Source organism: Macaca thibetana, chromosome 6, assembly GCF_024542745.1.
Source record: "Macaca thibetana thibetana isolate TM-01 chromosome 6, ASM2454274v1, whole genome shotgun sequence".
Classification (NCBI taxonomy): Eukaryota; Metazoa; Chordata; class Mammalia; order Primates; family Cercopithecidae; genus Macaca; species Macaca thibetana.
The window spans coordinates 107,567,053-107,590,745 of NC_065583.1; the positions used below are offsets into that span (position 1 = coordinate 107,567,053).

Here is a 23,693-nt window from a genome sequence, read left to right on the forward strand (position 1 = left end):
AAACATTTTGCTGTGGGTGATTTATTTCATATCCATGTGGCCAGCCATTTGTTTATTCTATTGCATACCATCTGTTTTTCAGTAGAGAGGTTTCAAGTTCTTCTCATTCCCTACCTCATGTCCCACAGAAAACAATTTATAATAGACATAGATTTAAATCATTCGGATTCATGTAGAGCTGGTAACACGAGCTGCCTTTCATTTATACTTGGCAAATGCTTTAATGGGATTAGCAAATTGTGTTATTATGAGGTACTTATGGAGAGACAACACCTTTTTTTTTTTTCTTTTTTTTTTTTTTTTTTTTTTACAATGACAAATGATGTTAACAGTTTCATTTTGGGTGTTTAACAGCAGTACAGAAGATTTCACTAATGTTACAGGAAATTGCCCTGATAAAGTGCCACTACCAACCCTGTTGGTATCTTTTATTTCTGAGTGTCAACGTAGGTGTTTCAGGATGTAGTGGGGTCCACAATAGTGGGGAGTAAATACCAAGTTGCTTTACTTTTAAGAGGACATTATCATTTTAACCCACATATCTAAAAATCCTGTCTGGTTCTTACATGTTGTGAGCATTCGCTAAGCCCTATGACCATAGTCTCACTTGTCTAGGTAACTTACAAGCAAAGGCTGTCCCCAGACTTCTCCAAAGAAAAGTGAATGCCGCAAACTCCAGCTCATCAGTACCAATTTATTCCCATGCTAGGGAGGACTTTGATGCACTCTACACAAGAGCCAACCGTTCAGAGGGACAACTTCTTGTTCAAACTATACAGATGACATTTAAAGTGTTAATTACCATTTTTACAAGAATCCTTGCTGCTTTCGTGGAAAGGAAGTATCTGATGGCTGGACCCAGCGGCGGCTGTCCACAGTTCGTGACTGACATTCGAAGGCTGAGAAGGGTCCATCTTGAGGTCTACTTGATTTTCACTAGTCCTTACCAAGTCAGAAGGAGATCGAGTTGTGGGGTAAGTGGCATCCTGATGTATAACTGATGGATTCGGTTTGTTGAAAGTGTTAAATGACATTTGTACTAAAGCTTCATTGATGAAGAATGAGTTTTCATGACACAAACTCTCAGATCGATTAAGTTCCATTACCTATGGAAAGAAACAGAGGAAAAGTACAATAATTTTTCTAACTTATACAAGTTTCATAAAGTATTTATTCCTGAAAGAATCTTAGGAATCAAGATTTCAGTAAAAGTAAGGTCAAGATTACCACTTCTTTTCTCCCCCCACCCCATCCGCTTTTAATGAGCTAGTACCAAAAACTTCAATTTGCTATGCATGGCATGTCTTTAACAAAAAAAAAAAAAAAAAAAAAAAAAAAAAAAAAAAAAAAAAAGAGTGGCGTTCTATGACATTAAAGTGTTTCCACTTTATTTTAATCAGAGAAAGCAGCATTTTTTACTTTTGCTAAATAAAAAAGTTGAAAACATATCCATATATACATGAGGAGTTAGCAATAAACATAATTTAGCCAACTTAAAAGGAAAAACAGATTGCAACAGAGATCTTGTAAGCTTATCAACTTCTACAACTTCATGCACTATCAATAAAAAAACATACATGCTCATAACACAGGAAAATAAACTCCTGGGACCAATGGGATTGTCAAGCATGGTTAGAAAAGATGCAAATAAATAACTCTTACTAGTGAAATGGATTTTGAATTTACTATATCAAATTTACAAAGAGAGAATAAGCTCGGCATAACAGAATAGTATTATACTTGCTAAATTCAGTGCCTATAGTATTTATTAATAGTTAGTTGATCTTCTAAAAGCTACTTCTACATAGAACTCTTAAGACAGATCATATAAAGACAGTCCTTCAAATACTGGGAAAGAGCAAGCTCACGGTGAGTGTGACTCCAGGACAAACCCACTTGGGCCTTTCTAGGACAACTAGATTCTATGTTTGTTCCTTAGGTAAGGGCATCTCAGGCAGAGTGCAGTGATCCCATAGGACCTGGGCCCTTACACTGTCCATTTTTTTTGAAACGGAGTTTCACTCTTGTCACCCAGGCTGGAGTGCAATGGTGCAATCTCGGCTCAATGCAACCTCCGCCTCATGGGTTCAAGCGATTCTTCTGCCTCAGCCTCCTGAGTAGCTGGGATTACAGGCGCCCCCCCACCAAGCCCAGCTAATTTTTGTATTTTTAGTAGACACCAGGTTTCACCATGTTGGCCAGGCTGGTTTCGAACTCCCAATCTCAGGTGATCTGCCCGCCTCGGCCTCCCAAAGTGCTGGGATTACAGGCGTGAGCCACCGCGCTTGGCCCACACCATCCATATTTTAAGTCAACATGGATATGTACTGTCTCTGAAAGCTTCCCGCTTTGGCTACCTACAAATTGAGAAATCCTCATGAGGTCTTACACAAAAACCAAAATGACAGATGTGTGGTTAGTGTCCTAGGAACCCCCAGGCCCAGCCCTGTCTTTGAGAGGCTGCCTCACAGCACCCTAGAAGGTCCATACCTCGGGGCCACCTGGAAGGAACACCGCGGGCAGGCTCCTCTGCCGGCTGTGCTTCCAGTGGCTCAGCAGGCTCTGCTGGGCCTGCATCCTCGCCCGCTCCCTCTCCACCAGGCGCTGGCCCTCCCTCAGCCGCTCCAGGCTGTGCTGATACTCCTGGAGCTGGAGGTCCAGCTCCCCTCGGCTCCGCAGCAGCAGCTCCTCCTGCGACTGGCACTCCCGCTCCCGCTCCTGCAGCCAGCTCTCCTTGGCCGCCTGCGCCCGCTGCTGCTGGTCACACCTGCGGAGCCAGCGCCGCTGCTCCTGCTGGAGCTGGTGCTGGAGCTGATGCACGTTGGCCAGCTCCTCATGCTGCCTGTCCGCGTCGCGGGACTTCTGGTCCTGCAAAGGGCCGCCTCGGAGGACAGAGTGGCCGAGAGACAGGCCCTCCTGCTGCTGGAGAACCAGCCTGTGGATCTCAATGTGGCTGTCCTGAATGGTCAAGGCGGCCTGTCAGAGCAGACAGAGGAAAAATAATCAAACACAGGCTTCCATTGTTATTGTTTACGCTTTCCTCTGGAACTACCTCGAAACACAAAACGCAGGCCCGAACTCATTTCTCTTAATATTTCTGGCCTTTTCCTAAGTTACCTCCAAAGGCAAGATTTGTGGCATTCCACAGAGGCTTGTCTACATATGTCCTAGGGGTATGACCTGTGAATTCATAGAGAAAAGAAACAAAGCCCAAAAGCAGTATCATCCTCTCCTATGGAAAGGTAATTTGGTGCTGGTTGTTGGGTGATAGTTAAGCGAGTCTCCCGAATACGAACTCGGCATGTAAATTCACAAGGCTGTGCATTCCTGTTCTACATCTCACTCTCTTGCTGAGGTCTCCCTAGTCAATCGTTCATGAGAACTTAAGAATCCACATAAACCTAGTAGTATCCTTTCTTTGAGTCCCAAACCAGAAATTACTTGAGCTACATTGCATTACAAAGACATAAAAATAAAAATCAACTATTTGGAGACTTTTGGTAAATAATGTTTTTATAACATAATGCCTGAGAATAGCAGTTAATACCATTTTTAGGAGATACGTAAGTGGCTAAAGCTAGTCTCATTACTGTTACATCTTTGTATTATAGCAGGAAGGTCATGCACACAAAAACTAAGCTGAAATTTATTTGTTTAATAGATCGCTAACAGGAGGCTGAAATGATGAAGGGAAAATAGATACTCTAAAGCCCAGAGGACATTACCAACCAGATTAAAAAAACATTTTGAGTTACGGTATCTGCCTATGAAAAGTTTGGCAACATCACAGGAAATAATTACCAAGATTTGGAAGGATTCCACAAAACCAAAAAGATCTCTGTGAATGCCCTTGGAAGCTTTTAATTTTAAAAGTTCCCATTTAGAGTGCAAAGCAGTACAAAAGGGACAAATTGAAAATGGACACATACTGGGTATGTGTGTATGTTTTGACTCCATATGAGAAATCATTACTCTCCTAGGGATAAATTCACATTTTTCCTTCCTCAGAATTTTTTAAACTGTCCATATAACAGATGTTGGGAAGATGGGGATTTGACCATAAGTTCTTTGTCAGCTCAGCAGTTTCCTATACTTTTGAAAGTTAAAGAACTAAGGTATATTTTAAATTCATACTTGTCTTGGAATACGACTCAAAAATGTATTCACTGGGGCCTTTTGAAAGAAAATTCATATTTTTAAATTTGGAAATTAATCTTTAAAATTTCAGACACATGACTAGTTAGTGGCTTTTGGGAGTTGTTATAAATAAAACAATGATTATCATTCAGAATAGGTATTAATTACTATGATCTTTAAATATGAAATAATGAGCATGCAATAAACCACTTAGGACTCTGTTGATCTGGCTAAATAAAATTGTAGACTTTACATCACCACTTAACTCTAATAAATCCTAAGGGACAGTATGGTAAGACAAACAAAAATCCAATACTTTCTAGGTCAAAACTACCACAACAACGCTCACGTAAGGGTTACAGTTATAGTAATTAAGTGCTGCTGTGAGGTACTCTTCATGTCTATCTAACATTTGGGATAAGGCCATTCTTTTCCCTTGTATAGAGGTGGAATCTGAAGATTGGATATTCATCTAAATTTAAATATTCATTTAAAGCTAAATGAATAATCTTCACACTTAAAGTTTACATTTATATTTAGGACAGAGAACAGCACTTGCTTTTCAAGTTTAGGGAAATTCCCAATTCACTCGCTTAACTTTACTTTGCTAGAATATCTATGTCTTTTCCTTTTTGCCCTGTCTATGCCTCATTTATAACTCTATTTTCCTAATACAGGGATCAAATTTCATTCCACCTGATTCAAAATTGTTTATATAAAAACTTCAGTCACATATAAGACATTCAGCTTCAAAAAAGACGACTGTGCCATGAACAGAAATCTTTCAAAGCCCATGGCCTTGGACCAGCTCAGAAGCTCTGGTTAGGTTAGGAGAATTCACTGTAGACTTTGATATTTCCCATGTTGCTTTAACCTAATGTGTTGCAAAAATTAGGTCATTCAGGTGATCAAGCTTTTCTGGACCTTGAATCTACACAGAGCTGCACTCAGGGTTGAAAAGAAGACACATGACCTGTGAGTGTTTTCATCAGGCAACACCAGCCAGAATGCTCAATGTTTTCATCCCCCAAGTTAATGGCTGCTGCTCAAACTGTATCCCTTCTCAGCTGACATTTAAAATAAAGATTATTTGTCTTACATGATACATTGATTTCTAAGAACATCAACCCCAGAACCGCACCTCTAGCCCAAGACACTAAAAGCATTCTCACTAAATCTTGAACAAGACCAAGAGCTTGCTATCACCACTATTATTTAACACATTTTTAAAAGTCCTAGCCTAAGCAGTAAGCCAAGAAAATGAAATTCATGTAATTATTGACAAATAGCCATAATATCATTATTTTCTAATTTTTATTTTCTACCTGGAATACTTCAAAAAATCAATGGAAAAACTATTAAAATGAAAAATAAAGTTCAATGAGTTGGCCAGTTACAATATAAGTACCCCAAATCAATACTTTTATTTATATTAGCAACAACCATTGGGGACACAAAAAGAAAAAAAAAATGTATTCATAATAGCAGTAAAGAGAACTATGAATAAACTTAGTGAAAAAAATGTATATATACACACACATCATACTATATGAAGACAATTACAAAGCTCTCCAGCAAATCATAAAATAAGAGATGACTGACCAATGTTCTTATATGAGTAAGTGATTAAGGTAAAGGTGTTGATTCTCTCCAATTTAATTCAAAAATGTAATGAAATTTTAATTTAATGGCGTTGGTAAGAGATAAGAAACTTGTTTAAGAGCTCTTGTGGGGCTGGGCGCAGTGACTCAGATCTGTAATCCCAGAACTTTGGGAGGCCAAGGCAGGTAGATCACTTTGAGCCCAGGAGTTGGAGACCAGCCTGGGCAACATGGTGAAACCCTGTCTCTACTAAAAATAGAAAAACTCGCCAGGTTTGGCGGCACATGCCTATAGTCTCAGCTCCTTGGGAGGCTGAGGCGGGAGGATGGCTTCAGCCCGGGAGACGGAGGTTGCAGTGAGTTGAGATCGTGCCACTGCACTCCAGCCTGGGTAACAGAGCCAGACCCTGTCTCAAAAAACTAAATAAATAAAAAATAAGAGCTCTTGTGGAAGAATATATAAATATGCATAGAAAAATAAGATTAGCACTGTCATATACTCAAATGTAATCCAAGGCTTTAACAATTCAGATTTTGGTCCTAGAGCAAGAATAAAAGGTCATAAGAGAAAGAAGTCCTGATGGAGTCAAAATCTAAATAACTAAACACTGAATGCAGCATGCCTTTATATTTTCTGCTGAGAACTTAGGCTTCATTTTATTTTCTTTTAAATTCAACAAGATATGAAGCATGAATGAATAATAAACCAGTGAGGGAAAAATGTTTTGTCTCAGTAGTAGTCAAAGAAGTACAAATAAAATAATCAGATACCCTAATCCATCTTCAAATGGAAGAGAAAAAGAGAGAATGTTGGTTGATTTGATTATTTTGGCAAAGTCTATTGAAAACCTAAACAAAATGATTCTTCTTATTTATCCTAAGGAAACAGTCAGATGTATTCAAAGAGATGAGTACACAAGGATGTCCTCTACAGTGTTGTTAATAATACAAAAGTGTAAACAATAAGGGATTGAATAAACCCCACAGACTTGAATTTAATATATACTCATTAAAAAGTATGCTATAGAACAATAATTGATGACAGAGAAAGTTACATGTTACAGAAGAGTGCATAGGAAACAATTCTAAAATCGAGCTTTATATACCAACATGATAATTTTAATTCTCTTTGTAGAATCAGAAATAATTTTCTTTCATTTACTTGTATTCTCAAATTTTTCTACAAATTTCTCAACAATCCAAACATTGCATGTATATCCTTTTGAGATATATTTTAATGAGTAAATTAAGCCATCGGACACACTGAGCCTCTTTCTTGTGCATGGTCTAAGCTAGTGGTCTCCAACCTTTCTGGCAGCAGGGACCTGTTTTGTGGAAGACAGTTTTTTTTTTTAATGGATGGGGTGCGGTGTGGTGAGAATGGTTTCAGGATGAAACTGTACCACCTCAGATCATCAGGCATTAGATTCTCATAAAGAGTGGGCAACCTACATCCCTAAATTGCATGCGCAGTTCACAATAGGGTTCACGCTCCTATGAGAGTCTAATGCCACCACTGATCTCACAGCAGGCGGAGCTCAGGTGGTACGGCTCACTTGCCCCTGGCGCACCTCCTGCTGTGCATCCTAGACGGGTACCACTCTGCACCTAGGGGTTTGGAGACCCCAGCCTAAGGGATCATCCCACCATTTAATCCTAAATGCAAGCATGATTTTTTTTTAAATGTCTCCTTTTCCTTGAAAGACAGTAAGCCATTTGAGAGCAGGCTGTGTGGCTCATTTGCCTTTGTGTGCTCGGCCCTCAGCATACTCAGCACAGAGACGGGCACCGCGTGTTCATCCCCTCAACATTAATAAATTTATAAATGTTGAGTGGATGAACAAACAAAAGAGTAAAGCAACATATGAATTACTTAACTACTCTAAAGGCTGATGGCCACATGGAGAAGTCAAAGTTGTTTAGGTGTGAATTTAGGTTTTCATCAGAAAATGTGAAGTCATGCTATACTCACCTAAGAGTTTCATTGTAAATGTCAAGCCAGATCATATTCATCAATATTTTTTAAAGATATGAACTGTTTTATTATTTCAGAGAAGAATGGTATAAAATGTAGTCATGGTGTTGCCTCTGATTACAAAACCATGTGAGTCCAACACATTATACTTAGAAGGTTGCCATTCTTTTAAGATCATTCCCTACCTCTCACTTTTTCTCATTTTTAAAGTCTGGGAATCATCAAAGAGAATTGCATTAAGAGAAACATTCACAAGGTCAAAGATTAGAGGAGGGTAGTTACCTGAAGGCTATATAAGAGACGGGTTAAATTCTGTATGGCTTGTATAATCTGAAAAACAAAATCATAAGTGTCAAATTCTTGAAAAAACTTTCGTTCTCCACAAATAAAGGCTGGTGATACATTTAAGGTATGTGCAGCTCACCTCTGACTGTGAAGAACCTGGAAAATTTCTACATTCCACCTAAAATACATAAAAAAACAAGAAAATGAATAACCATTCTACTTTTGAAAAGCTGCCCTGTAGTGTCCCAAAATGTATGACTTGGGTAAATCACTTTGCTGTCTCTAAACTTGATTACCTCATCTATACCGACTCAGTTTCCTCCCAGAAATAAAAGCCTATAGAATTAAACAAACACTTGACAAGAGCGTCCTTCACGCAAAGTTGATGTTTGAGATACATGGCAATTTTCACCCAATCACCCCTTAAAACAACAAGGGATGACAGTAAGAACACCCTGAAAACTCAAGTGGCAACATTTACCTTGTGCAAACCACAATGTGAATTGAGTTCTCTGTGCTCGGATTGCGGTTGTCTTTTGGGTCAGGCTGACCTTTTATATTCTAGAGGCCAGATTGGAAGTTATATCATGTCTGGCCTCAACTCCTTTTCTCAATATTTGAGATTCATGATACCAAAATATACAGCAGTTGGGAAAAAAAAAAAAAAAAAAACCAGACTCAGACCCTGGCCATAGGGGCATGCTTAGCTGGGCTGCTCTAGATCCTACCACAGTCAGAGATCACCAGACCAGTGACTGCCTTAGTAGAAGTACTAGCAGCAGAGGCCATGAACCAGACACAGGAGACCATCTGTTCTTTAGGGACAGGGTCTATGCCTCATTCATTGTCTCTTCGACAGCACACATTAAGGGCACATGTGGATAGTGATGGTTTGCAGTCTCCAGAATTGAACACTTGTTTATTCATTTATTGTCTGCCTTCTTTCCCTAGGATGCAAATCAGTGAGTAGCGAGACTTTATCCGTGTGCTCCATATTATAAGAATGATGCCTGATGTAGCATGGACACTCAACGAGTGAATGATTCTAAGTTGAACTCGACGGCATGCCATTCAATCAATAAATATCGATCACCCACTATAAACTTCACACCTTATGCTATGGGAGACCATCGGATACCCTGTCCTCAAGGGCCTACAGTCTCCTGTATGCTGCTTGCTTTCATCTGGGCACATCTAATTTTAAGCCATAAAAAGCAGCCAGCCATGGTCATGTCCTCAGGTAATTTTGAACTTGTTAAATTCAATTAGTTTAGGCTGATGATGCCAGGATGAGTTAGCCAGACCTCTGCTTCCCCTGGACTGCCAATTAAAGATTTCACTCGTAAGCAGCACCTCTGATAGGGAAAGGACAGAGGCTGAAAAAGGAGATGAAGCTAAAGACATTAGATCTGTGCCCAACCCTGTGGGAGAGAACAGGCTCTAAGAACCCCCGCCCTAGAGGAATTGTTGGCGTTCTCGCAGCTCTTCTGGCTCTGTCTTGGCCCATCCACACTCCACTGCTTCTGTAGTAAGACCATATGGCACAGAGTTCTTATAGTCTATAAAAATTAGAACCATAGAAATGAGCTGGACTGTGCTACCTGTGGTTATGCCCAAAAGCCACTAGGTTTGACACAAGACAGGAAATTTCGCGTTTTAAATGGAGTTGTTCCGCCACCTTGTGGTGAATATTTAAAACTGCAGTTGGTGATTTATCCATTATTTCTGCATTTGAGTTAGATTTCATTTTTAAAAATTATTTCAGAAATTTGTTCTAACCTTACCTTGTAGAGGAAGCTAATGACAAAATATCAATTATACACCTTTTAAAAGTTTGGTTTCAAGTGATCCTTCCCTTTACCTGGGTTTATTAATTTATTAATTTTTCAAAATGCCTTATTAAGAGAAAAATTTTGCGGATAGCTTAATCCAAAGAAGAACCTGGACACTTAACCTCAATTGTCTACCTGTAGCTGAACTGGAGTGAGAGAGGCAGACTTCAGGGGTAGCAGCCACCCAACTTTGAATTCAAAATTAAACTATTACTAATTCACTCTCTCTTTTCTATTAACACAGCTGGACACCACAAATTTCACACTTAAAAGTGAAGTCTTCACCGAAAAGGATGAAGAGCAGGAACATTTTAAGAAGCAATACATTAGAAAGCTTACAATCAGAAGGAGTAGAGTAAAATATTACATTCCTATGCTCATTTTGGCCTGTGAAGTTTAAAAAAGAACACTCAGTCACAGCTGTCTTTTCTCTGGATTTTAAAAGTTCTGGACTTGATTTCTCAGTCCTATGTAATATACACAAAAAGTATATAATATGTAAAATATGTTGTATATATAAGAGCAGATCTGACATTTGCCATTTTTTCACATTGACACATATTGGCACCTAGTAATGTACCTAATTCAATTTTAGAGAAAGCTAAACTCTGGAGCCCCGACAAGTCGGAAGAGGCCAACTTGCCACCTCCCAGAATCGTATTTTATTCCTTCCCTATTTCTGACATCTCACTTTTAGTGGACATTAGTAGGAAGTTTTATGTATTTAATTCTTAAAGAGAGAGTTAACACCTATGTATATAGCAGTAAGTCAAAAAAAGAAGCATTTAGAATCGCTGTGCCCCAAGGAAAAATTGGTCAAATTAATTAAAAATTGACCACAAAAAAAGTAGGTGAAATGTGGGTGGTGACAGGAAATCAACTGTGCAAGGAGAGGAGGGTCAAGGAAGGTGAAAGAAGCAAGAATATTCCAAAGGAAAAGGTGTTTCAATTACTTTGGCGCCATCTGGTTGCAAAAGGGCCCCCGGGTGCCAGAGCTGCCAGACAGAGTGCGTGAGAAGCAAAGGTTTGCAGGGCAGAAAGACCAGGAGTCAGAGAGCACAGACACACATATACACAGGAGAGTTTTTAATCTTTTTAATAACTTTTCAATCGTCGCTTTGTTTACGCCTACATGACACAGGAAGTGCAAGGACATTTGAAGAAGAAATGAGTTAGAAAGTTTAAATATGAATATTTAAATCAATCGAGAACAATTCAGAAAAGTACCTTGGTCCCACTCACTGCCGTGACAGACCAGAACCTGAGGCTATTTTATTACACACAGTAACCGCTGCCGTTTACTAACAAATCAGTTCACAATACCTTCTCCCCTGCATCAGAGACGGCCAAGTCGGTTACCACACCCTGGATCCCGGGATCCACATCCGAACAGCCTCTTTCTTCTCTCCCTCCTGTGACTAATGCTGGAAGCACGCCATCGAGACAGAAACAAAAAGGACAGCGTCAAACATCAGCCAGCCGATCGGGTTCTCCTGTACACGGCCGACACATATTTCAAAATAAGAAACATCACAAAATACTACGTATTGAGTATTCTTAGACGAGGTGCTTGGATGAGCGCAGAGCAATGCACGTGGTCCCTGCCCGCATGGGGCTTACAGGCTAACAGACAGCAGCTGACGAACAGCACAACGTATCACCATCTTTGCGCTTTTCTTTCTTGTGCTGAAGTGTTCGTGTGTTGTTTGTGGTACAGAGGTTAGACTCTACATCTCACTCTCACTTAATAGGAAAAAGCCTCCTGGGAAGGGTGAAATTTAAAACAGGTGCTGTAGAACAAAGCAAGGTCTCTTGGCAGACCCGAGTCTGTAAAAAGTCTCCCTTGTGGCCAGTGCAAGAGCAGCAGACGATTAACAAGGGTTAGGAGGAAGGAGGAGTCCGAAGGAGGAGGGAAACGTCTTTCTAGGAAGGCGGAGATGGCTCATACTTCACAGTCTCATAGTCAAACAAACCAAGAACCTGTCCCTATCTCTGAATAACTTATTTTTTAACAATTTTTAAATGTGTTGTTTTTCTCACATTTCTTATTTATGCTTTAAATTTACAAATACTATGTATTTAACCTATGAAAACACAGAAACTAGTCCAGAAATATTTTTAAATACCAAATACAGATTTCACTTCATCCATTAAATCTCGGTTGGCAGGATTTTATTTCTTTCTTTACCCATGTGAACTCAGTTAAAACTTAAACTGTGCCCACCTTGCACTGATTAAAACTAGAATTTTCAAAGCCCAAAACACAGTGTTTTATTAGAACCATGTCCAATCTTGACCCTGACAAAATCGATATTCACTTTGTGACACTGTTTGTATAATTTTTTATTGTGTCATCTGGGAACTTTATTTCCAATACAGGAAATGTTTTTCTTTAAATTAATAAAAATACTTATGTCTTTGGAAAATGAGAGTCCTCTAGGATTTCAAAGGCCTCTTCTAATACAAAGATATTTTTGTCTAAATAGAAATGGCTTCAGATGAGATCAGCTGAAAACAAGTCCATTTTGTTCAAGCTGATCAGCACTTACTCACTTAGTGAGGGGACATTTCATAGGTTTCTCTGTCATTTGAAAAATGGTTCTACTATTGGGTGCTATTCCTAACTCTTAAAGAGTGGCCAAAGGCATCACTAAAGAATTCACCATTCTGTTTCTCACTCCCTCATAGAAATTAGGAAAATCAAATGGGAAAGAAGCTGATGACAAGGCAGAAGAATAAAACACAGATCAGGTCCCTGTCCCTGTATCCAGTTTCAGGGGGGCTAGAAGGTCTCCAGTGGACAGAACTTTTCTAGAAGTAGAAGATATTCATCATGTATACTGAAGACTGAAAATAGAGCGGTCTGCTTGGCTTATAACCTCAGGCTGGCATAAGCCTGATGCAGAAGAGCCCAGTCTTCCAAGTCACTTGCAGAACCGACCCATTCGGTCACAGTTGTAGACCTTCATTTAGGAATAGCCTTGCGCCTTGAACAACTTTATAAAGAGAATCAAACTCTCATAGCACCATGTTCCAGTCTGACCCGGAACTGAAGAGGCCTTGGGGTACAGGACCCCACTAGCCTGCTTCGGTACTTCCTCTGCCTGAATCCCGATATCAGACCCCTCTAAAGAGCCTCTCAGTGGTTCAGACAAATGCCACGTGTGTCCCTTTTGAAACTCTCCCCAGTCAGGAGAGATGTGGATACAGACAAGGAGACCTTCACTGCCTGGCCTGAAGGGAGGGAAGGCTCGGCGCGGGCTCGGGCAGCTGCGGAGCGGAGCCTCTCCAGCTGTCCCTGGGGCGAGGCTGAGAGCAGCAGATCCCTGCATGTATTTTTAGACAGAGCCTCCTCAATGGCATAATGAGGTTCTTCTTTTAAAAGGAAATCACCCAGGGCAGTACAACTCCCCTGATGAATCTGGGCTGTGTCAAAATGAAAAACATATGTGCGCATTCTGAAAATAGAAACCCAGGATTAGATAAAGCAGAACTTGACAGAGGAAGATAATTAGTGGTGCTGGTATTTAAAAAAGGAAAAAATAAGTATAGAATTAAAAAGCTATACTGCATCTATATATCTTAATCAAGGGATGTTGTTAAAGAAGTTCTGAGTTCAATTTAACCTTCCAATCTCTAACTATTGAAGACATTTTATCCATTTTATCTTACGCACATAAGACCTTGTGGAAGTAAGGTCGTTACCACCTGCACAGGATGAAAAGTATACTCTTTATGCTTTTATCTTAGAAACCTTTCTGGAACTAAGTAGCCTACAACTATACATGTAACAGGATAGCTAGGTTCTGGGAAATCACCTAAACCAACTCTCTACGTTCTAATTTTTTATATTTAAAATGTATTGAAACAGTGTTTTAATAAATGAATTCTGACATGAACTAAAGTGTAGGATGGCACAGAACAAGAATTTTCTGGCACTTCCGCTTTAACCATACCACTAAACTTGGTGTGTGAGAGACAGAGAGAGAGAGAGAAAGGAGGGAGGCGGAGGGAGCCGTGTGTATATTTCTGGTTTTCTGAGTTATTTTCTCAGTTGATGCACATGAGATTAGGTTTAAGAGCTTGTTCTGTAATCAACTGCAGGGACTCCCTTTTTAAAAAACCAGAAAAGTTAAAAAGTGCTTTCAAAACTGTATTCAATAAATCTTATCAAAAATGAGGCAGAGTAGGTGTTGGGGAAGGTCCAACATTTGGCTGGCAAACAGAGCAGTATAACCCACCAACTCCTCTTCAGATCCTCATACTTGAAACCCCAGTGTCATTATTATATGCATATGATATTCATTTAGGCTAGCATATTTATTCTCAGTGTTTTTCTAATTTAAAAAAATATATCAAGTCCCCTTCAACCAGAGACAGTCATTGCCTTTACTTTATGTGACCACTGTAAGCTCCAGGGCTGCGCTCGGGCTCATTGCCAAGGCCTGCATTTTCACTTACAGGCAGTCGGCGATCCTGGTACATCATGAGAACTGAGTGTGTCCACCAAGACAGAGTCTCCACGGCTGTCCTCACGTGATTGACTCACGTCGCCCATCTGTGAGGCCTTCACTGCAACTTGTAGGCTCTCAGCTAAGATAGAGAAAAACAAAAATAAATCTAAAAAAACAAAGATAGGCATATATTTAATCTAGACCAGGAGTTGGCAAATTGCATTTGGCCTGTCCCTGTTTTTATATGACCCAGGGGCTAAAAATGATTTTTACATTTTTAAAGGTTGTCAAAACACGGGCATGTGCCTGCGCGCGCACTCACACACACACATGCACACACACCACTGCATCCCAGAGACTGTGACTTACAAAACCCAAAATACTTCATATCTGGCCCTTTATAGGAAAAGTTTGCAGACCTTTAATCTAGACCAATACTTTTAGCATCATTTTACAACAGAGAATTAACTCAATAAAAAACTATAAACCCATTATATAAAAATATCTCAAATGCAACTTTCAGTAAATTGGTAGGCCTAAAAACTTCCTGTCATTCAGTTAGTATCAACATATCAGGCATTAAAATTTTAAAACCTGTTACTCAGAAATATTAGCTATTCCTCAAAAGAGTATTTTCCCTACACTTGTCTTTAGAAATACAGATTCCCAGTCTTTGGCTCTAGACTTACTGGATTTGATTCTCTGGAGGAGAAAACAGGATTTGTATTTTAAACAAGCACCTGTTCTAGGGGCTATTGGGCATTTGACAACTAAGAGGGTAGTTTACAGATTGGAGGAGGAAAGAGACATACATGACTCACTAGGCTATGCAGAAGCAAGTGTTCAGCACTCATCTCCATCAGCTTTATTAGAGCATCATAAACGCTACTGCAGCATGGAGGAGGAAGAGCATTCTATTAGCTAGCAGGATTCGGAATATGTTTTTACAGGAGGTGAAAACTGAGCAGGACTTGGAAGGATGGATGGGTTTCAAGAGGCAGAGACAGAAGAAAAGAAAAGAAGGAGGAAAAGCTGTCCAGCAGAGTGAAGTCTCAAGGAGACCATTCAAGGTGCACTACGGAACTGGTTTTTTGTCAGAAGATAACTCCCTCACTCTGATAAGAACTCCTGCTCAATCTTTTGGCTGCAGCTGGTGCTGGATGCTCAGTGACCGAGGGTGGATTATCCAACTGCAGCTAAGGCAGCACCTCCATTGCTCTGGGTTCTAAGCAGCTGGGTCCGCCGCTGCCCTGGCACCTCTGTCACAGTGTGCCAGAGGAATGGAAGCAGATGGGCGTACAACCCAGCATTACTGAAAGTTTTGGTGGGGGAGAAAGTTAAAGCCACTGGCTGATACTGAGAGTGGGCGATCTATTTGATCAAGGCTTTATCAAAGATAATGAGGGAGGTCACTGCTTCTTGTCAACCCACTTGGAAGTTTCTTTCTGACTTTATTTCTAAAATATATCTTGACTCGGCCTCTTCTCTCTGCTCCCATTGTCAATGGCACTGGTCTAGACCAAGGCTTATCTCAACTTCTGTTATCACTTCCTAATAGGTCTCCAGGCAGATTTGTCTCCTTCTAGTCTCTTGTCCATTCAGCAGCCAGTGAGTTAAGACATAAACAAGATCACGCCACACCCATGATTCAAAGCTTCCAATGCTTTCCATCATGTTTGGAATAACATCCTCTTTTAAAATTATTTAAACATGGCCTACAATGATCCGATCCCAGCCTGCCTGGCCCACATCACCTCATTTAATGGTGATCCATGCTGACATCTGCCACCCTGGCCTCCTTTCTTTCCTTAAACACGTGAAGCTCACTGCAGCCTCAGGGGCTTTGCACTTCCTTCTCTCTGCCCAAAATGATCCTCCCCAAGCTCTTGAGACAGCTGGCTTCTCATTTCTCAATCCCCATCTCAAAAAGAGGTCTTTAGGCTAATCTCTCTGAAGCAACACCTTCACCTTATCACAATCCCATTATGTTTGGGATAGATAACTATCCGAAGTTCTCTTTTTTCCTTAAGTATTGTCTGTCTTTCATCACTAAAAGTTTTACAAAAGCATCACTGCCTCTCAAGCACCAGCAACAGTACAAGGTAGATGCTCAATGGATATCTGAGAAACAGATGGATGAGGGGTTCTATCAGTGAACCCTACTTCAGACCTCTATGCCCTTCTCAAGACCTCAGTTTCCTCAACTGGGAAATAAAGATGGCTGATTCTAAGATTTCTAAATTCTCTTCCAGAGCTAATATTCTGAGATTCTAAACCAGAGGCTGGCAAACATTTTCTGCAAAGAGCCAGTTAATAGTTTAGGTTTTGTGGACTAAACAGTCTGTCAAAACTGCTCATCTCTGCCACTGTAGGAAAAAGTAGCCACAAGCGACACATAAACAAGCAGATGTGGCTGAGTTCTGGTAAAACTAAACTTACAAAAGCAGGTGGTGGGACATGTGTAGTCCGTGGTCTGTAATTTACCAGCCCTTCTTCTGTACAACAGCATTTCCTGCCAGCCTCTCAGGAGGTAGCTGGTTTATCTCCGAAGCCCTTTGTCCCACTGTCACTTCCAGACCATTATCTCCACCTCTTCTTCAACTCCTTTCTGCCTTGAAGCTCCTGCCCTCCGGTCATACTGCTCACTACCTTTCCTTGTTGATTTTCCTCTATAGACCTTCAGCCACTCGCCTGCCTTCTCTGAATGAGCCAGCACACGGCACAAGTTCTCCGCATCCCACCAATGCTAATCCTGTCAAAATTCTCAATATTTTCAATTCTATAAACTTAGTCCTTCCATCACCCTGGCCTCTCATCCTCTGGACTTTCTCATCTCCAATGATCGTGCCCTTCACCCGACCTCGACCACCATCTCCCATTGTTATTACCAACATCTGCACTTCGCCCCCTTAAGTCTATTCGCCACACAGCAGTCAGGAGGTACCTTTCAAACCACAGGTCAAGTCCCTGCTCCACTCAAAATTCTCTAATGCTTCCCATCCCACTCAGGATGAAACTCCAAGTCCTTCTCTCCTGCCATGCAACCTGAGACCTAGTGAACCCTGGACTCATAGAACCCTGGACTCATCCCCTGCACTGCTCACCCCACCCTCCCTTCCCTCTGCCTGTGCTGTCCCCCTGCCTGCTCCTCAGGCGAGCCTGGCACTTCCCTGCACCAGGACCTTTGTGCCGGCCATTCCCTATACCTGGAAGACTCTCCCTCAAGATATCACTCGGCTTTCTTCCTTCATATCCACTTACACATCATTATATCAAAGAGGCCTTCCCTGACCCCCCCTATCTAAAACAGAGCCATCCCAACTCCATCACCCTCTTTCCCCCTTATACTGCTTATTTTTCTTCATAGCACTTGATACAATCTGACATATTTATTTCTTTATATTTGGTGTTTCTAGAAATACAAGTTCTAGCTGAGTAAGGACCTTGTCTTGTTCTGCTGTATCCTCAGCACCAAGACCACAGTGCAAGGCACATAGTAGGTGTTCAATAAACATTTTCTGAACGTGTCAACCCAAACCCTTCTCAAAGCGACTTACCTTCTTTCAGTGCTGCTGCCAGTAATGAGGCTGCCTGGGGAGGCTCGCCTGGGTCAGGTTTAATAAGGAGGTGGGGCTCTAGATGGACGTCCTCGAATCCACTCAGTTCTCCAAGTTCAGCATAGATATGCAGCTTCTCCTCCAAATACGCACAAATTTGTTGGTCTTGGTTAGTGAGTATTTCTATGAAATAGTATTTACCAGAGAAGATTATCACTAACATGAATACTACCACTAGTGTGAAAGTCCACGAAAAAGATGTAGCTAATTAGCAAGCAGTATGACCTCCAAGAGAAAGCCCAGGCTGATGAGTAGGGTAGATGCAGGTATCAGTCCTGACCATGCTGCTTAGTGACTCTGGCCTCCAGCAAGTGACTTAACAACTTTCTCAGCTTCCATTGTCTTTTCTGTAAATAAGGTTCCTCTCTCAGTCCCTTAATTCCAGAAAATTTGCAAAGCTATTCTTTGTTTATTCAGGCTGGTTTCTATTAAGACTAAACATTAAGCTTGGGAATGAAAATTGAGGTAGTCCCGTTCATGATGAGTGAACAATACAAATGCCTGGAACGGCACAGGCTTCAGCCAGTTTTGGTCAAAACCAAACATACTGGTTTAAGTTTTTGTTTCTAAACATCCAATTTCTTTGCCCATCTTTGCATGCATCATTGTCTTCAGATTTCAACATATTGCAGAATTCTTAAAGCTCAAAGGGACCTTAACCAGCATTGAATCCAGGAATTCTCAGTCTCCTCTGTGCTTCAAAGTCACCTTGGGAGAGCTGAAAACCCCAAAGTCTACATCCCACCGGCCACAGATTCGGATTCAATTGGTGGAGGGTGAGGCCCAGGTATTCGTATTTTTAAAGACCTCTCAACTGATTCCAATGTCAAACCAGAGTTGAAAATCACTGAGCTAGTCTAATCTCCTTCTTTCACAAACTTGGAAACTGGGGACCAGATCTGTTGGGTTCCTTGTCCAAAATCATTGACATGACAGTGTTGAGACCTAAAATTAAACCATGAGACAAGTAACTCCAACATTCCTCTGTACCACACTGCCCACAGCTATTGTTTCATGTGCATTTTTTACATCCATTTTAATCACTAAGGTGGAAGTGAAGAGAATGTCATCTTATTTGAGCATTTCTAGTGTAAGTTTTTGGTTTTCAGTGTTTCTTGGGAGGGGGGTCCAGATGGGCCTCAGGTGCACAGGATGAATCATGTAGTTATAACCTCCTGTTCATGACACTCAGGCTTTCCCAACACCCAGGAGAACACCACGATCAGGGAGCCAGAAGTGCCTGCACTGTACCTTGACATTGCTGAATTTTGGCCACTCTGGCTTCAGCTTTCCTCTTGTCTTCGTCAGATTCACTTGTCCTTCCCCCTTTTTCTTCAGGACAACTTTAAAAGACAATAGTCAGGAGACACAACTGAAACCAAATGCAAGTATCTGTAGATTCATTGGAAAAACTTGGGAACTTGGCAATGGATTTATTCATAAAGGGAGAAAATTTCAGCATAAAGGGAATGCATCATGCCCCCTGGCCAGAGACTTGTTTTCTTGAGAATACAAAAAATCTTGCATAACATTACATGACTCTCAAAATCAGCGGTGTGGGATGACTCAAATATTCCAGTGAACACAAACACACTCACCACACACACCCATAATGGGAATAAAGTATAAGAATTTTAGGGAATAGAAGTGGGGTGCCAGATCAGATGAGGTGCAGTGGAGGTACAGAAATTGTATATAACTTCAGGATCTAACTAATTAAATTACTGTTGAGAATGATCTCCTCCACCCTTGTGCTCCCAATTATAAAAACTGTCCTTGCACAAGTAATGAGGAATAAATTGACTTAGAATACTTAGATCCACCAATTCAGAAACATTTATTGAATGATTTCTCAGCACTAGGCACACAGAGAAACATAAGACATTGACCCCTGCCCTCGAGGAGCTTCCAATCTAATTAAAGAAACACACACATATGTACATAAAAAAGATAATAGCTACAAGGCAGTATATAAGAAGCATTGAGTAAATGCTTTAGTGAGCAGGTGTTAAAGAATTTCAGGCAAGAAAGAGATCACCAGGACTGAAGAGGTCCTCATGGAGGAGGGGAGGCCCGAGCTGCATCAACGCCTGGCAGGGCACACACAGGCAGAGGGAGGTGCGGGCATTACATGCAGGGAGGCGTGGAGGAGAAAGCTGCAGATGGGGGGCTATCGCAGGCAGGTGCAGGGGGCAGGGAGCAGACCATTCTGGCAGAGGCAAAGTTTTCATGCAGGAAGACATGGTTAGAATATTTTCCCCAGTTGAACAACTCTGTTCCATAGATTATGGACAGAAGGAAATGTTACCTTTCTACAGCCTGCTGGATCCGTCTCATCCAGTTATTGCGTTCCTCCTTGGAATTGGTATGAATTTCATACATCTCAGGACCAGCAGACGAAGCACTGATCAGAAACATTCCTCTCTCCTCATTAGCAACTTCTCTAGCAATAAGCTTTTGAAGGGAAATAACTGATGGCTTCTGATCCTACATAAAATAGGAAGGTGCGCAGATGAAACAGCATCCTAGCTAAAGTAAGGCTCTCGTAAAACATGAGCTAAAGGAAGCAACGGTAGTAGGTAAACCTTTCTCCACTTCCAATCTTTTCAAAAGAGCTGTAGACATTGATACAATCTCCCATGGAGACGGTATGGAAAAGAGAGGATGGAAAAAGAGGAATTACGGGAATGCTCATCCTTAAGACCTGGTGATTTAGGCTGGGCACAGCTCCCTCCTATAATACCAGCACTTTGGGAGGCTGAGGCAGGTGAATCACCTGAGGTCAGCAGTTCAAGACCAGCCTGACCAATGTGGTGAAACCCCATCTATACTAAAAATACAAAAATTAGCTGGATGTGGTGGTGTGCGCCTGTAGTCCCAGCTGCTTGGGAGGCTGAGGCACGAGAATTGCTTGAACCTTGGAGGTGCAGGTTGCAGTGAGTGCACTCCAGCCTGGGCAATAGAGCAAGACTCTGTCTCAAAAAAAAAAAAAAAAAAAGGAATTGGTTGTTTAAAAATTGAACTGTTTAAAATACAGAACAATCAGAGAAGAAAAATATCAAAATGCCATAGTCAAGGCAGGAGTTTTTCTAAGACAGCATGAGATAGGAAACTCATGTGTCAAATGTCACAAAGAGATTGAGAAGGATGGAGGCCCTAAAAAGTCCATTTGACTTGCAATATTGTTTCAATGAGGTAATGAAAAGAAGCCCAGAAACTCAGAAGCCCAGCCCGTGGACTATAAAAGATACTAATAGGTGGTAAGACCTTCGACTCCCCAGGCATAACCAATCCTTTTTGCTAATGTCATGTGGGCCACAGCAACAAAATGCCTACAAGTTCTTGCCTCTTCTCACCTAGCAGATGAGCCCTTGGTGGGCAGGAATGGGTCTCATTCATCTTCATGCACCTAGCACATAGCCTTGCATAGAGTAGGCACTCAATAAATGTTGGTAGGACTAGTTTCACATAAGTCCACCAGAGGGTAATAGGAAGAAAGTCTAAAATTTGGCATGTACGCCATGATTAAACCACCTCTTCTATCAGCATCTACTGTGATCCTCCAATGTTCCTTTCTAAACACTGGGGATTGAAAGAGCAACAGCACACTGATGATGCCTGGTAGGTAGATGTAGTTGAAAGAATGGTGAAAAGAATGACTTCAGGATGAACAGTTTGGGGGATAACATGAAGAATTCTTCTTTGGTCTGTGGCTTCCACCACTGTTTACAGAGCTGGTTACAGTGTGTGGTTTTGCTTCACCATCATGGACTAAGCGACACCTTTATCCAGAACAAGCCACAGTCCCCTCACTGCTGACTCCTTAGTGCTGGCTTGTCAGCTTTCCCAGCATCATACAACTTGGCCACATCTGATGCTGTGTGCCATGGTGACCCAGAGTACCTCCTCACCCCATGCTTCTCAGAGTAGCATGAGAGAAAAAAATATGATGAGACAAGACCACTGGTCTATGAGGCCCTGTGCTCAGCCTCTGAAAATGGAAGCAAAAGCAGCCCCATGGCAGAGTTGTTGGAATACTGCCCTCTCTAATTAGGGAGATCCTTGGAGCATTGGTAATCTGGCTTATTCTATTATGGACCTACTCCCAAGACCTTATTTGTTTCCCTGATTCCATGTGCAGTTTTAGCTTCCTCAGCTGACAAAGTAAACAGCCTCTGTATATAAAAAGGCAGAGTAGGTTTACTTGCTTAAGACATGAGCAAGAGTGAAATTATTTGAACTAGTTGGTTAGTGTTGCAGGGGAGGGGAGGTGGCAGGGTAAGATCTTTTCAAAGTGAAGAACAGGTAAGTGCAAGGAAAGTAACATTCATTCGATCACCATCAGACCAGGGGGCATAGGAACCTGTCCATCGGTATTCATACTAACCACACACAAACACTGGAGATGAGCAAAAATTCAATTAACTCTCCAGGAATGGAAGTAGCATGTCTGCCTTGGAGGTAGATGTCAAACACTAGTGATGCAAAGGCCTAACCCAGCTTGCAGAGATGTTTTATTTGTGCCACGGCATTTAACAAACAAAGTTTAAAAATAAGTTCTCGGTATTTAAATACTAGGGGATATCACTTTTTAAAACCTTTAGATTTCTGGGTTCTTGGGGAAAGCAGAAGATTAGCAATCCTGGGCCCATATTCCCATTTTAAAACACTGGCTATAGCCCAATAATCCCTGCCATCTTTGAGACAGGGCACAGACTCACTTTTCACTACAGTCCCTACAACTTTCTATTGTCTCCTCGCTTCTGACCCTGTCATGTTCACTCAATCACACTTCTGCCCAATCCCTACAGGCATTAGGAGTTGAAGACCTCTAATGTAGGAGAAGAGGAAAGGAACTGCTACGCTTAGCTGTATTGTTACACCGTATCCATTCTGTGCTGATTCTACTATTCAGGGATTCCATTGCGATAAAGACACTTTATTTATTTTATTTTATTTTTATCTTTTGAGATGGAGTCTCACTCTGTCGCCCAGGCTGGAGTGCAGTGGCGCGATCTCGGCTCACTGCAAGCTCCGCCTCCTGGGTTCACGCCATTCTCCTGCCTCAGCCTCCCGAGTAGCTGGGACTACAGGCGCCTGCCACCAAGCCTGGCTAATTTTTTGTATTTTTAGTAGAACGGGGTTTCACTGTGTTAGCCAGGATGGTCTCGATCTCCTGACCTCGTGATCCACCCACCTCGGCCTCCCAAAGTGCTGGGATTACAGGTGTGAGCCACCGCACCCGGCCATGATACAGAGATTTTGAGACTGCTTCCTATTTGGAACTTCAGCTTGCAAGTCCACATGTTCACTATGTCTTGGTTGTTTGCTCCTTTTGAATTTGCTTTCTTTGATGTTCAAGAGATTCCTCCTAGACTCAGTATTCTAAGACTTAGTGAACACATCTACTTTTTCTTACACATTTTGTAGGTTTGGGCTTTGCCCCAATTTCCAGCTGAGTCCTTTATAAAAACAAAAACAAAGCAAAACTTTCTTGTAGGGACCCACTATTCCATCCTCTTGTTACTTTCAGCTGTTAATCTTCTGGCTATTTCCAAATTAATCACGTCTTCTGTAACATACAGCAAGACAAGCACCTGAGGAAGAAGTTTTTTCTAAAGGGCACAAGGAGTGGAGAATCTCACCTGTACTAGCATGAGGGAAACTTTCTAAAATTCTAGGATGAGAACTAGGAAATCCAGATATCTGTATACCGCTAGCCAAATGCTTCAATTCCCTACAATTTAAACTATAAGATATTGTGACACATGGGCTGTTGTCAGATAGATGTA

At 41.3% G+C, this 23,693-nt stretch overlaps 1 protein-coding gene across 5 annotated transcripts in view; it reads right to left on the reverse strand.

Moving 5' to 3' along the window:
- ARHGEF28 (Rho guanine nucleotide exchange factor 28) overlaps window positions 1–23,693 on the reverse strand; it is a 313,178-nt gene that overhangs the window by 29,996 nt on the left and 259,489 nt on the right. For 3 of the 5 annotated variants that reach the window (XM_050793496.1, XM_050793498.1, XM_050793499.1), the window contains 9 exons: window positions 20,210–20,388; window positions 19,153–19,244; window positions 17,842–18,024; window positions 14,292–14,423; window positions 11,154–11,254; window positions 8,138–8,176; window positions 7,996–8,043; window positions 2,491–2,976; window positions 803–1,106 (listed from right to left, as the gene is read on the reverse strand). In XM_050793496.1, coding sequence (XP_050649453.1) covers window positions 803–1,106; window positions 2,491–2,976; window positions 7,996–8,043; window positions 8,138–8,176; window positions 11,154–11,254; window positions 14,292–14,423; window positions 17,842–18,024; window positions 19,153–19,244; window positions 20,210–20,388 — 1,564 coding nt within the window. Of the gene's footprint in view, window positions 1–37; window positions 1,107–2,490; window positions 2,977–7,995; window positions 8,044–8,137; window positions 8,177–11,153; window positions 11,255–14,291; window positions 14,424–17,841; window positions 18,025–19,152; window positions 19,245–20,209; window positions 20,389–23,693 lie in introns of those variants that run through there. The other 2 variants (XM_050793501.1, XM_050793497.1) reach the window with 2 other exon arrangements.